Source organism: Pelophylax lessonae (assembly GCF_965119305.1).
Source record: "Pelophylax lessonae genome assembly, chromosome: 1".
In the NCBI taxonomy this organism is placed as follows: domain Eukaryota; kingdom Metazoa; phylum Chordata; class Amphibia; order Anura; family Ranidae; genus Pelophylax; species Pelophylax lessonae.
Genome location: NC_138768.1, coordinates 778045084 through 778059284, shown reverse-complemented (window position 1 = coordinate 778059284; position 14201 = coordinate 778045084). Strand labels below are relative to the sequence as shown.

The 14201-nt window shown below is 42.8% G+C and overlaps 1 protein-coding gene across 1 annotated transcript in view; it reads right to left on the bottom strand.

Moving 5' to 3' along the window:
* The window catches only part of ADGRA3 (adhesion G protein-coupled receptor A3), a 100617-nt gene that overhangs the window by 46089 nt on the left and 40327 nt on the right, over positions 1-14201 (bottom strand). The window contains exons 3-4 of the mRNA XM_082259919.1: positions 7894-7965; positions 3576-3647 (exon numbers count right to left, since the gene is read on the bottom strand). Coding sequence (XP_082116045.1) covers positions 3576-3647; positions 7894-7965 — 144 coding nt within the window. The remainder of the gene's footprint in view (positions 1-3575; positions 3648-7893; positions 7966-14201) is intronic.

Sequence of the window (14201 nt, the reverse complement as noted above, 5' to 3'; positions counted from 1 at the left end):
AGCCTCACTAATCCATAGGTAGGGAGTAGGTGAGAGGGGCAGTAGGGAGTTTGAATTTTACACAAAAAGTTGAGATTCACACATACCCTTACCTGCTTGTTTTTGTACATTTACTAAACATGCTTATATTTCTGCTTTCATTGGAGGTCACAAGGCTTTGCTTTAACTCCTGGTGGCCTGGGCAAAGCTCTGTTTTACTCGAAGATGTCCATAAGAAAGGCAGATCAGACTACCTGACAACAGATCATATAAGTTGTGGGTGCAACAGATATGTCCATTCTCTGCTTTGAGGAGTTTGATATTTAGAAGAGAACCACATAAACATACAGTACAGGCAGAGCTGATGTAAGATTACAACTTGCACCATCGAAATGAAATATGCAGCCTTGTAAACAGGAGATTATTATCAGCAATGGGTAGAAATTTCCTACCAACAAATCATGGACATCTTGAGATAACTCATCCACATCAATCTGATGCTCTTTAGATTGTAAGCTCCATGAGCAGGGTCCTCCTGCCCCTTCTGTATAGAACTGTATTGTAATTTTACTCTCTCCCCTCTACATTGTAAATCCTGTATAATAATAATCTGATGTTTAAACAACTGAACCAGCTTCAGTTACCCAGCAAATACTGTAATTTATGAACTGAGAATACAAACTGGAATACTTGGAAACCGCATCATCTACATTTCCTTCAAAGTTTCCCCACATTTGGTAAACATTTGTTCTACTTGCGTTGTACATAATGGATCTAAAAATATTTTTGGAAGAACCCACTTACAAGTCGGAAATTAATGTGAAACGCTTCAGAGAAAGGAAAAAGGAAGGGAATGTTTACCAAGGAAATGATTTTGTCCGTTTCTCTACCACCTTCGTGGCTAGGTTCTCCCTCTTTGCATTGATGTGGGGTATAAAGCCCAAAACCAAAAATGTAATATACTGCAGCTTACCAATCATTAGATATGGTGGCTGCATTCTTTTTTGTTCCTTTTTCCCCCTCTGTTTTCACCTGGTGATCTGGCTATTAACACATCTCATGTATTAGTGTGCCCCTACTCTGGATAAAGGAGCACAGGGGGCATCTTTACACAGCAGCATTGTCAGTCTGGGGAGAGGGGAGTGTTAGATGGAATAACAGATTTAAAAAAACGAATGAATTGAAGCTGAACTCCACCTCACACTTTATAGGCAGTTATGATGACAACACTTAAGTTGAATATAAAGGTTTTACATAAAAAAAAATAAAAATAAAATAAAAGCGGATTATAAAAGCCTCTGTCAGTGTTAAATGGTTGCCCTCAACCCTGTAACTATTACATTTGCAGGACAGCTTGCTCTATTGAAAAACAGACTTACTGACTGGATCATCATGTGAAAATAAAAGAAAAAAGAGCCACATCTAAGAATTGGTAAGCTGCAATATAATAAAACGTTTGCTTTTGAGTTTAACCACTTTCGCCCGTGCTAAAGCCGAAAGAAGTCTACAGCGCGGTCTTAAAATGCCGGGAGGGGGTACATAGACATCCTCCCGTTCTTGCGCCGCCCACACGTGCAGAGTCCTTGGGACTCGGCTGATCACAGAGCAGGGTAAATGACAGCTGATCAGATGCGTTTTTTTTTTTCTTTTCCTTCCCGCTGTCAGCATGAAGAAAAGAAGCAAGCTGTTAAATGGCTCCTGTTAGAGGGACATCGGTCCCCTTAGTGATCACTAGTGCTGCAAAATCAGTGCCCTCCAGTGCTGCTAATCAGTGCCCACCAGTGCTACCTATGAGTGCCCATCAGTACTGCTAATCGGTGCCCACCAGTGCCACCTACCAGATCCTCATCATTAGTGCCCACCAGGGCCACCTCATCAGTGCCTCCTGATTGGTGCTCATCAGTGCCACCGATCAGTGCCACTTTATCAATGCCGCCTATCAGTGGAGAAAAATTACCGGTTTGAAAACTTATAACAAAATAACACTTACTTTTTTTCAACATTTTCAGTTTTTTTTTCTGTTTGTTTAGCAAAAAAAAAAGCCTAGTTGTGATTAAATACTACCAAAAGAAAGCTCTATATGTGTAAAAAAAATGATAAAAATTTAATGTAGGTACAGTGTTGCATGACCGCGCAACTGGCATTCAAACTGAGAGCGCTGAAAGCTGAAAATTGGCTGGGCAGGAAGGGCGTATAAGTGCTCAGGAAGCAAGTGGTTACTACTGCTTTAAAGTGATTGTAAAGGCAGAAGGTTTTTGTTTAATCTTAATGCATTCTATGCATTAGGATAAAAAGCCTTCTGTGTGCAGCAGCCCCTCTCAGCCCCCAATACCTAACAGAGCCCCCTCTCGATCCAGTGATGTCAAAGAGTGCCTTTGGCTCCCGCTGTTGTCAAACTACAGTAAGTTAGCCAATGAGGAGAAAGAGGGGCAGGGTTGAACCGCGGTTCCGTGTCTGAATGGATACACGTAGCTGCTGGTCGGCTTGGGTGCACTCCAGAACAAGCTGCTTGCTGTGGGGGGACTCAACAGGAGGGAGGGGCCAGGAGCGCCAAAAGGGACCTGAGAACAGGAGGATTGGGGCTACTCTGTGCAAAACCACTACACAGAGCAGGTAGGTATAATAAGTTTGGTATTTTTATAGAAAAAAAAAAATGAGACTTTAGTATCACTTTAGGTTTCAGCAGTAAACACCTATGTACAGAAGTATAACTACTTGGGGTCCTTTCACACGCGCTTTCCGCCCATGGGACTCCGTTTTGCTCAGTGGGGTCAGATCCCCACTCTGCTCTATCTATGGGAGATCGGATGAAAGCGTACCGCCTGTCCATTTTCATTCGATCCTATTCGATCCTCCAGACGGATAGAAAATAGGGTTTCCATCCATCTGGATTTCATGGAAAGGATAAGATTGGATAGTGGCGGCTGTCAGAGGAGATGTCACCGCTGACATCTGCCGCTCCATAGGGATGCATGGAGCATCCGATCAGGTCTGCCTGAAAAAACTGACAGACAGACCTGATCGGAAAGCCTGTGTGAAAGGGGCCTAAGCCTTTTACTGAGAAGAAGTGAATATGTTTTATGGCTCCTGGAGGGTGGGTTGCATCCTACATTTCTGTGTCTCCTCACTGGCACTCATCTGCAACATGCAGATGGGATACCAGGAGGAGCGGCTCATGGTGAAAGACCAGTCTGACACAAATACCTCCTAAATTCCACCTACACAATCTATACATGAGCCAGCAAAGACAATGAGCTGCATCATATAAACAACACTGAGGGACCTGTTCAGGCTCGTCATTCAACTTTGTCTTTAGAAAAGGTACGCTATTATAGGTAATAGACTTCATTTATTTCAGCCCTGTGTTTTATTCTCCCCAAGTGTAATTATTCTTTAAATCATAAGTACTCTGACTTGCACAAATCTGATTGGGTGGAACAAGCATGTTCACATTATTCTATCAGCATCTTCCTATTAAATATACGTTGCATTGTTTTATACACGTGTATTCGGCAAAGCCTTAGAGTAGATGACAAGTCTCTGCTGGTAGAAAACACAGAATCTCACACAAACAATGGTAAGAAGATTGTACTTACAGTTTAACCAGGTTGGGGAGTCCCTTAAACATATCACCATTGAGGCATCCAATCCGGTTATTGGCAAGGTCTCTAAAAAAACAGAATACTCTATTATTAGAATACAGACATTTTGGAGTTTAATTGAAACTTATATGGGCTAACTTAGCCTATTTATGCGTCTATAATTAGAGTGCAATTTCAAGTGCAGGTAATTGCATTAATGAGACAATAAGATTTTTTTGCTGCTAATATTATAACAAAATAAAAATTTGAAATGAGTAATCGGGGCTGGCTTTTAATTCTCTGCGCCCCCAAGCCAAAAGTTAAGTTCTTCCTCACCAAACACAAATCAGCCTGCCATCAAGCCAGTCACATGAAAAACATTGATTTTTATAATACATTTGCATAAGTAAGAACATTGAAGATGTAATTTTACATCAACTCGTGACTGACTCTGCTTCCAGCAATGTTTGGGTTAGACAAACATTCACATCACTGTAATTAGCAGCTACAGACTGGAGGAAGGGGGACTGGTAATGAAACGTACTAAACTAGCAGTCTTCAATATATAGCCTGTGCCTGGCAGTGACCACCCGCTGTAAATCCAGGGGGAGCGGATGTCAAAGTGGCAGAGCATTCTAGCACCAGCAACCTTTTGCAGGCAGCGCCTGGCGGAATAAACTCCTACCCCATGGTGCTTGTTAAGTGGCTGGGACGCCTGCGCAAGAAGCAGCTTGGGACATGGAGCCTGCATACAGGTAAGTTCTATAGAGCAGTGGTCCTCAACCCTGGCCTACAGGGCCCACTAACAGGCCAGATTTTAGTCATTACCTTGGGGAGATGCAGACTAGAGTACTGCAATCACTGAGCAGCAAATGATATCACCTGGGATGTATTTCAGTTATCTTGAAAATCTGGCCTGTTAGTGGGCCCTGTAGGCCAGGGTTGAGGACCACTGCTATAGAGCATCAATGCTGGGGGGTAGGAATTTCAAAATCCATTTTGGCTCCATTTTTTTTCTCCCACTGATGCCAGGGCATTTTTTTACTCTCACTTACACTGAAGCATTTATAAATCCCACTGATGCTGGAGAATTTATTATCATTTACACCGGGGCAATTTTTATTCCTACTAAACACTGGTGCAGAGGCATTTATTACTTTCACTGACCTCAAAAGCAGGGACATTTATTTTTTCCAATGACCTCCAATGCAGGGGTGTTAACTACTCCCACTGACCTCTGATACTGAAGCATTTATTACTTCCACCAACCTCTGATGATGAAGCATTTATTACTTCCACCAACCTCTGATGCTGAAGCATTTATTACTTCCACCAGCCTCTGATGCTGAAGCATTTATTACTTCCACCAACCTCTGATGATGAAGCATTTATTACTTCCACCAACCTCTGATGATGAAGCATTTATTACTTCCACCAACCTCTGATGCTGAAGCATTTATTACTTCCACCAACCTCAGATGCTGAAGCATTTATTACTTCCACCAACCTCAGATGCTGAAGCATTTATTACTTCCACCAACCTCTGATGCTGAAGCATTTATTACTTCTACCAACCTCTGATGCTGAAGCATTTATTACTTCCACCAACCTCTGATGATGAAGCATTTATTACTTCCACCAACCTCTGATGCTGAAGCATTTATTACTTCCACCAACCTCGGATGCTGGAGCATTTATTACTTCCACCAACCTCTGATGCTGAAGCATTTATTACTTCCACCAACCTTGGATGCTGGAGCATTTATTACTTCCACCAACCTCGGATGCTGGAGCATTTATTACTTCCACCAACCTCGGATGCTGGAGCATTTATTACTTCCACCAACCTTGGATGCTGGAGCATTTATTACTTCCACCAACCTCGGATGCTGGAGCATTTATTACTTCCACCAACCTCTGATGATGAAGCATTTATTACTTCCATCAACTGCTGGAGCATTTATTGCTTCTTCCAACCACTGATGCTGCAGCATTTATTACTCCCACCAACCTCTGATACTGGATCATGCATTACGTCCCCCAAGTGCTGGAGCATTTAATACTCCCACTGGCCATCAACACAGGGGAATTTTTAGTCACACGGACCACTAGCGCAAGGGCATTTATTACTCTCAGAAACATCTAACATGAGGGGAGTTTGTTTTGTTTCTACTAGCCAAATTCCTACCCCAAAGAGGCTAAGAGACCTTTAACCTGTCCTTTAATTCACATATGTCAAGCATAAAGCCTGCAGGTGCCCTCCAGGCCATTTCATGTGGCCCTCACACCTCTCCTACAGCTGTGGCATCCCCCTCATCTTCGCTCCCACCTTGTCTCAACTCCTCCTCCAGATCCTGCGCTTCTCTGTGCAGCCAAAAAAAAGGCTGGTCTCTGCACCACCCGCCCCCCCCCCCCCAATCTACAGATCCTGCGCCTCTCTGTGCAGCTGCAGGACCACCTTGTCTCCGCCTTCCCTGGTGTTAGCATTTAGCTGACTCCAGCAGCTGACTCCAGCCCTCCCTGGGTTCTCCTCTAGACCCTGCACTTTCTACTTCCCAGCTCCACCCTAGGTTGTTCTCAGCAGCCACACAAGGTAAGGGGGGGGGGTGCACTGTGATTTAAGGGAGGGTGCAGGACTCAACTTCTGCTGGTGGGGGGGATTTGATCTGGACATCTAGTCTTACAGATACAACTGCCCCTTTAAGGGCAACCATAATATTGCTGATGTGGCTTGTGATGAAATTAAGTTTGACACTCCTGCTTTAATTGAACAGCTTGGGGACCTCTGCATTAAACAATCGTATAATTGTCAAGATAATCCAAGCACGGTAACATGCCCACTGTAACAAATATTTACACATTTTATATATATATATATATATGTAGCATCCTCCTAGTTAGGTGCTAGAGTGGGTGCATATTGTTTTTGGTTTCTCTGCTCAACATTAAGATAGCCCGGCAAAAGTTATGTGCTGTCTGCTTAACAGAGAGCTGTTATTGTTTAGTGAGGTCTGCTTAGTGTGTTCTGGTGCTGCTCATGCTGTCCTAATGTTTCACACTGATCCAGTAGCAATGGAATATACTAGATAGTGGGTGGAAAACTGGCAGATGAGAGCATGGGATGTCTATAATGCACTGGCCAATTAAATGGGGATGAGCCCCAAGGCATGCTGGGTGACTGTATTTAGATCTGGTGAGCACATGGGCTCGTGGTCTAGTCCAGCTGCTGTCTCTCCACAGCACAGGCTGCCATACGGCCTCAGGTGGGTGACCTGAGGGCCTGAAACACTGAAGCTACAACCCATGGTTCCCTAGCAAGCTGATAGAGAGGATGTCCACTGAACCTGTCTGGTATCATGGAGGAAGGTGACCTGTGGCCAGGGCCTTGTGAGTACAGACTCCCTAAAGTGATCCCAAAGACTGTTGTTACTAAAATCCCCCTCTTTGTGCTAGAATTCAGCATACTGGGGGTAAGCTAAAAGGGGCACCAGCTAGTGTCTTGAAGAAGCAAGGTCCACCAAATTCCTTCTATTACAAAAGGGACTTGCCTAATTCTGTACAGCTTGCTGCATAGTGCTACTGTCAGTCTGCTACACAGTTCTATTGAAGAACTTGTCCTTGCACGTGAATAGGTAATTTGGAGTATCCTACTAAATTCCTTCTCCTATCCAAGCTCTCCAAATAAAATAAAAAAAACACATCCCTTAGACTGGTCATTGGAGACAACTAAGCGGAAGAGTGTGTGTACCTGGCTGTGTGCAAAAAACCATGTGACTGGCAGTGAATTAATCAGTGAACGACCCAGTCACAATTATTTAAGCAGCTCATGTGGGGGTAGCGCTACACATATAGATATACAGTATATATATATATACATACACACACACACACATACGCACACATATACACACAGTAGCTTAGTGCTATATTGTGCTAGCTGTTAATCATGCAGAAAGTTTGGAGTTTAATTGATACCATTTATTTGTGTTTTATATTTTTACAAGGTTTTTTTTTTCTTTTTAAAAGAGAGTCTCTTAATAATAAAGCTCAAAGAAAGAATTTTGTACTATCTTGGATAGCTGAACAAGGCCCTGCATTTTTTTAAAGCCTGAATGTGAAGTGACCTTCATCCCGTCTAAGGAACAAGAGAGCTAAACCGTATCTGGATTCAATCAGCTCTATGACACAAAGTACAAAGGAACAAAGTCAGAGCTTGGCAGGCTTGCAAAACAAATTGTTTAAAAGTGTTCTGTGGTTAGGACATGGTAATGAAAAGCGTAGTTCTTGTTCTTATGTACATAGCAATCTTTTAATAAAAAATCTGAATACTTACAGTCGTTTAAGAGATGCAAGTTCCGAAAAGGCACCAGGTTCAATTAAACTGATCAAGTTATTTCGAAGTTCCCTGCAAAACAAAGGATCAGAGTTACAACTATTCACTTCTGTCTCCCTTATTAGGAAATGTGTTCCTTGTTTATCACTGAGGAAAGAACGGCGTCACAGAGAACCAGATTCTTTATTTCACAGTGCCAAAATGTGCAAAATGATCTCATTGGTTACTACAAGCAGTCCAGAATGTTAGATGATTAGCAATTTAATAAATAAGTGCCCTCTAAACTGAATTACCCAAAGAGAAACAATTTTTCTTTCCTAACTCCCACAGTACACATGGATGAAAAGGACAGGATTCTGGTTACTGTGAACAATATATGAACAGAAGCTGTGACTGCTGCAATCTTTTCCTACATACCCTGGACTACAGCATCCCCCCATTTCCCTTAGGCTGAACACGGATGGCTCATATTTCAGGGTGTACAGCCTGTTGGATTGGTGTAGAGTGGTGTGGTAGACAGTAAACACACAGAGTCCCAATTTGTGAAGAACGATGTATTGAAACTGCAGGTTAACAGCACAAACAGGCCTGGTGGGGAGGCTCACCCGTACAGAGCCACTTAAAACTGTACAGCGGATTTACAGCGATCAGAAGACTCAGGGAGGCCAATAACGTCTGCCACGAGGAGTAAAGTGTGGCAGTCCAACCCAACCGGGAAGCTTTCTAAAAAAGATAGGTGGGGTCCTTGCTCTCTCTCTCTCTGCTCCACCAGAACCTCTACCTATTTTTGGTATGGTCCCTGTTAGACAGGGAACCTGTCCACTCGCATAAAGAGCACTAAACCCAAGGGTCAGAGTCTTAAATAGACTCTGCTTGACCTAGGATGGCCACAAGGGTCACATGAGGCATGTGCATTCAACCGGATCACTGCCCCGAGTGACTGAGGAAATCATAGAGAAACTCAGCTTCTCCCAACTTCCTCTCCCTTCTACATTGCCACTGCGGTCAAGCGCCACCTGCAGTGGAGAATGCTGACTGCATCTGCCTACAAGCCTGCCAGAGACAGAGTAAAAAAAAAATAAAAATCACTCACTTAATTACACCACCAATGCTAATGATGTGGATGAAAGAAATAAGCTGCTGAACAGTGACTACATCTGATGGGTCAGTCAAATTTTTAAATAGACTTTCGTCAAGCCAGATAAGTCTTGCAGGGCCACCCACTACCCTATTTTTAGCATTTTCAGTAGGAATTGGCTGAATTCCAAGCCTTCTACTATATATCCAGCCTTAGAGCCCATTCAAAACGTGAACTGGGCTGCGTTGGGTACCTTGTCCCAATGCATGAACAAGGCAATTTACCTTATGTCCTGCGATGCCCTGATTTTATTTTTACACAGCATGGCGTGTTGTGATGCACTACAACACATCACAACGCCCTGCAGTGCATAAAGTTCTATGAAATGCCATTGTGTGACATTTCAGCAGAGTTTAAAAAAGCGCACAACTGCAGACGAGCCTAATGTGTGCCTTCTGGTGTAAATGTGCCCTTAAAGAGGAGCTACAGACTCCACCCCCCACCCCCCCCCCAAAAAAAAAAAATACTGTAGCTGCTGACTTTTAATATAAGGACACTCTCCTGTCTAGGGATCAAGCGATGTCTGCCTGAGCCGATTCTTCAATCGGCTTTAGATGCAGGCGCCAGCATTTTAGGTAAGGGAAACCGGCAGCGAAGGCCGGTTTCCTAATGTGCATGCTTTCATTCACTTTGGTGTCCCACTTTAAGCCTTGTACACACAACCAGAATATCCAATGGATGATCGTTCATTTTTATTTTTGCAAGCTAGCCTCCTATCGAAAATAAAGAGCTTACTAAAGTTACGAAAATTCTCATACGACTGAATACAACTTTGGAAGTGATGTATTGTATTGTAATGTATTCTTACGTTTCCTAACATGCGTGTTCTTGGTCTTCTTAATTTTTTCAGATGAATGCTGTACTGATTAAACGAAAATCATTCGTTAGGTTATCGTACGAGAACAGTCTTCGTGTTTGTCCCTTCGTTCTTGATCGGCTCTCGAAAGTGGTGTACGAACGATCAGATTATTACATGATCGCTGCGAAAATTGTATTTTTCGTCTGATTTTCTGATCATGTGTACTGGGCATTAAATGTTATCTTATGCTAGACTGGATTAAACAGTGAATGGGGAATGAGAGGTGACTGTTCTGCAATTAAACTAAAAGCAATCATTACAGCAAAACAACATGCGGTAATAAGACGGACCACAAAGCATATTGTATCTCTGTAGACGTGTACCAGTCCTGAGGAGCTAAATCTGGATGTAGGCTAAATATAGCAATGGCATTGCTGGGATGCTATTGGGACAGAATGTTTGTAAGTGCATAGTTTGCAGAGTGGTCCGTGACAACACTTGTCTGCAGGATTTGGTGAATGCCTTGATATATGATCTTTGAAGAAGAGGAGTGCCTGGGATGGCATTTTCATTGACAGTTATAATATTTACCAGTACGGCCACCATTGCAGCCAGTCCTTGTGCTCCAGGCACCAGTAGAATCTGCACCAGAAACCTTCCAGATGTGTTGGATGGCTGCATGTCCCTGGGGCAGGCTAGTGATATAGCAGCTGGCATTGTGAGAAGTGACAACTGGCAGAAACAGGCATTCAAAACACTCAGAAGTGAAGTGTTGGATGAGAAATTCCACCAGGAGAGCAAAGACTGATTGCTATGGAGGAAGGTGTACTAAATGGCCTTTCTGATTTAGTCAGAGCTTACTGTATAGAATTAGCAGTTTACCTAATGTTTCTACTTGTTGACAGGTAAACCTTTTACCATTTTTTGCATTTTAGACCTGAAGATTGGTTAAAACCCGAAAAACACATTCTCTTAAAGCAGAGAGCCTGGAAAATAAAATGGTGGTATTTGCAATATAGTTACAATAAAGTACATTTTTGCACACAAAATATTACCCATCTTTTGGTATAAGATGAAGTTGTGTTGAGTAAATAGATACCAAACATGTCAAGCCTGTTCCCACTCATGAAGTGGTGACTAGGGTTGCACCGATCCGACTTTTCTAGTCAAGATACCGATACCTGGCATTGTGTATCTGCTGATACCGATCCGGAACTACACACATACACAATATGCATGCGGCTGCAGTACAGAGCAAAGCCACTGCTTCATGTGTATGGCTCCTCCATTCACAGGCGGAGTGCATCTGATATCACTCCGCCTGTAAGCCGGACCTATACAGGAAGTAGCGGCTCCCATCCCATACTACCATCATACTACTACTACTACACCAAGTAAGGGACGGCTGAGCCGGGACTCAGCAAAACCGGATCGGCCCGTAGATCAGTTAATTTTACTGATCCCCCCGATCCAGCTATTTTGGCAGTATCAGCGCCGATATCCGATCCCAATATCGGATCGGTGCATCCCTAGTGGTGACCATAACCATATGCAATAATTAATCCATAAATAATGATTTGTCAGCCTGGGAGTGTATTTAATCGCTATTAACCCTAAACAAAAATTCATTTTTAGGCTTTTTTCCCCTCTGTTTTTACCTGGTGATGTGGCCAGTAACACACCTCCTGTATAAGAGTCCCCCCCCCCCACACTCTGCATGAAGGAGGGCACCTTAGGACAGCAGCATTAACAATGTGGGGAGAGGGGAGTTTTAGACAAATTAGCAGAATTTAATACACTAACTAAAGGGGATTGTAAACGATCACCATGTAAAATAACCCATTTCGTTTAAATTAGAAAATGAAAGGCAAAACATTTTTGTATAGATATAAAAAAAAAAAAAAACATTATAAAAACACCTTTTCCCCCTTTTTTTTTTATAAGTGATCACATTCCCTCTGTTCTCAGCTGCATAAGAGCTGGGGGATGAGAAGAAGCAGCATACTGAGCTTGAAAGTGAATGGCTGTTCAGCAGGGGCGTGTCAGGATAAGTCTGATCATTGGAGGAGAGCACACTGAGTTCCAAGCATAGCTAGAGAACTGACGACAGTGTGCTCTGCTGCTTAGTGTGGTCAGTTTTTACTAGGGAAAGCAGAAGGACTGGTAGGAACACCAGGGGTTTCAAATAAAGGAAGCAATACAAAGAACAGGATATTTTCTAATACAAGTACATGGTACAGCAGGCACATATCAGGAATGTAAAGTGTTGGGATTACAAACGCTTAAAGCCAAACTCCAGCTAAAATTTTATCAGCAGTTACAGCAAACCATTTTTTTCTTTTTGGGTTGAAATAAATAAAAGCCATTTCATAGAATATTTTAAAGAACACATCCAATAAAAAAGGGGGAATGCATTCTAAAACTCAACATGTTTGGTGAATATTATCTTCACTTTCTTAGTGAGTAGAGATGGGCTCAGACATGTTCGGGATCCTAGTCCCAACCCACCTGCCTGATCCCACCTGGAAGCCGACACTGCTCACCACAGTGAGACATTTCCCGGTACGCAGCTGCACAGACTGGGAACTGTCTCACTGTGATTGGTGGTGTGCAGCGTCGGCTTCCTAACGGGTTCGGGCAGGTGGGTTGGGACTAGGATCCCGAACACGCCAGAGCCCATCTCTACTTTGGAGTAGATGGCTTCCACATATTCTCTGTAAGAACCCAGCTTTATAATTGGTTTGAAAACATTGATGTAACACTTCCAAATGACAACCACCACAGGGCATCTGACCTGGGAGCTGTGGAAGGGGCCCATGACACCCCAACAAGACAACCAGACACAGCACATGGCATTGTATGGATAAGGAATGAAAGACCAAGATCCATGTGCTTCCACAGATGAAAGAGAAGTGCACACATTGAAAGTTGCAGTTCCAAATGAAAGAGGAGCTCAAGCTGGATTCCTACAGACAATATGTAGAATCTACTCCTGAGGAAGTGAAGACAATAGTCAAGAAACGGGTTGAGTTTTAGGATGCATTCCCCCTTTTTTATTGGATGTGTTCTTTGAAATATTCTATGAAATGATTATATATTTTAGGTTGATGCTTGTCAGATATAAAAACAAACTTGTTCTTTTTAACCCTGTGATGTATGTATTAAAAACTTCATGTGGTGTTGAAAAAAATCAATAATGCTTAAGCCAGCAATACGTTATGCCTTATTTAAAGTCCCACATGCCAAATGATTTTTGTATTGTATGTGCTGAACAGGGATCGGGGCATTACATTTTAGGTACCAGGTAACCATTTTATTATTTGTATCTTGGATGTGATGTCAGCAGCCCCTGCAGATTCAGTGCCACTTCATCGTATTCTTCTTTGCCCCTCCCCTGGCAGCTACATAAAAGGTTATGTAAGGAGGTGAGGGTGGATGGAGCTGGACCAGCACGGAGAGAGGGGCAATGCTGTGGTATTGGCTAGTCAGATTTTCTTGCAAGTTTACAGGCATATTGCAAATAAATAAAAACAAAAGGAGAAAACACTTTTTCGCTCAATTTACCTGCAATATTATAAGGTCGTGACAGGGTCCTTAAGGTGTTCCTAAATGTAAGCATTGGAGGTCTGCTTAAAATAAAGTCTATTCACCACACCTTAATCCAAGTTCTCAATATCCCACTGAGTTCATACAGCTCCTCACATGTTCACTGGGAGGGTGCTTCCTGAAGGATGTTGTGTGTAACTTCCTGTCTGTCTGTTGTATTATCAGTCAGATAAAAACACGCAAGGTTGGTTTGAATCCGATTGGTAGATTTGGGAAACCTAACACTGACAGTGTTACATGAGGCTTTTTGTACGGGATAAACAGCAAGGTCCTCGTATTGGGTGTGACTAGGGAATGCTCTATTCATTAGAGACAGGTATGCTAAAGAGGTTCCCAAGTCACTAATACAAGGGAGTGGTGGTAAATTGCACTACCTGCATGCATATGGGGGAAGAATACGTTTTTTTGCCGTATGTGTCCCCCTTTGTGGAGATCACGCATCTATTTGAACTGGTGACCATTGCCACTGAGAAAGAAAGCAATCAGGAAATTCAAAATTTTCCACTTTGTGAGATTTACCTTTAAAGGTACATCACCTTCACCCATAAATGTTACTCTCTTCTCTGACAAAATTGGGGAAAACATTTTAAAACAATAAATAGGTGAAGGTGATGTATGTAGTGTGATTTTATGCGTACGCAGACATGCCATGGGATTTATAGGGCCTGGCAGAGCTGTGCAGTGTGTCTGTGCATGTGCAGAATCGCATGGAACCCCCTGAGCAAAAAGCAGAAGGCCTCTGTCAGTCTCTGTCAGTCTATGGGA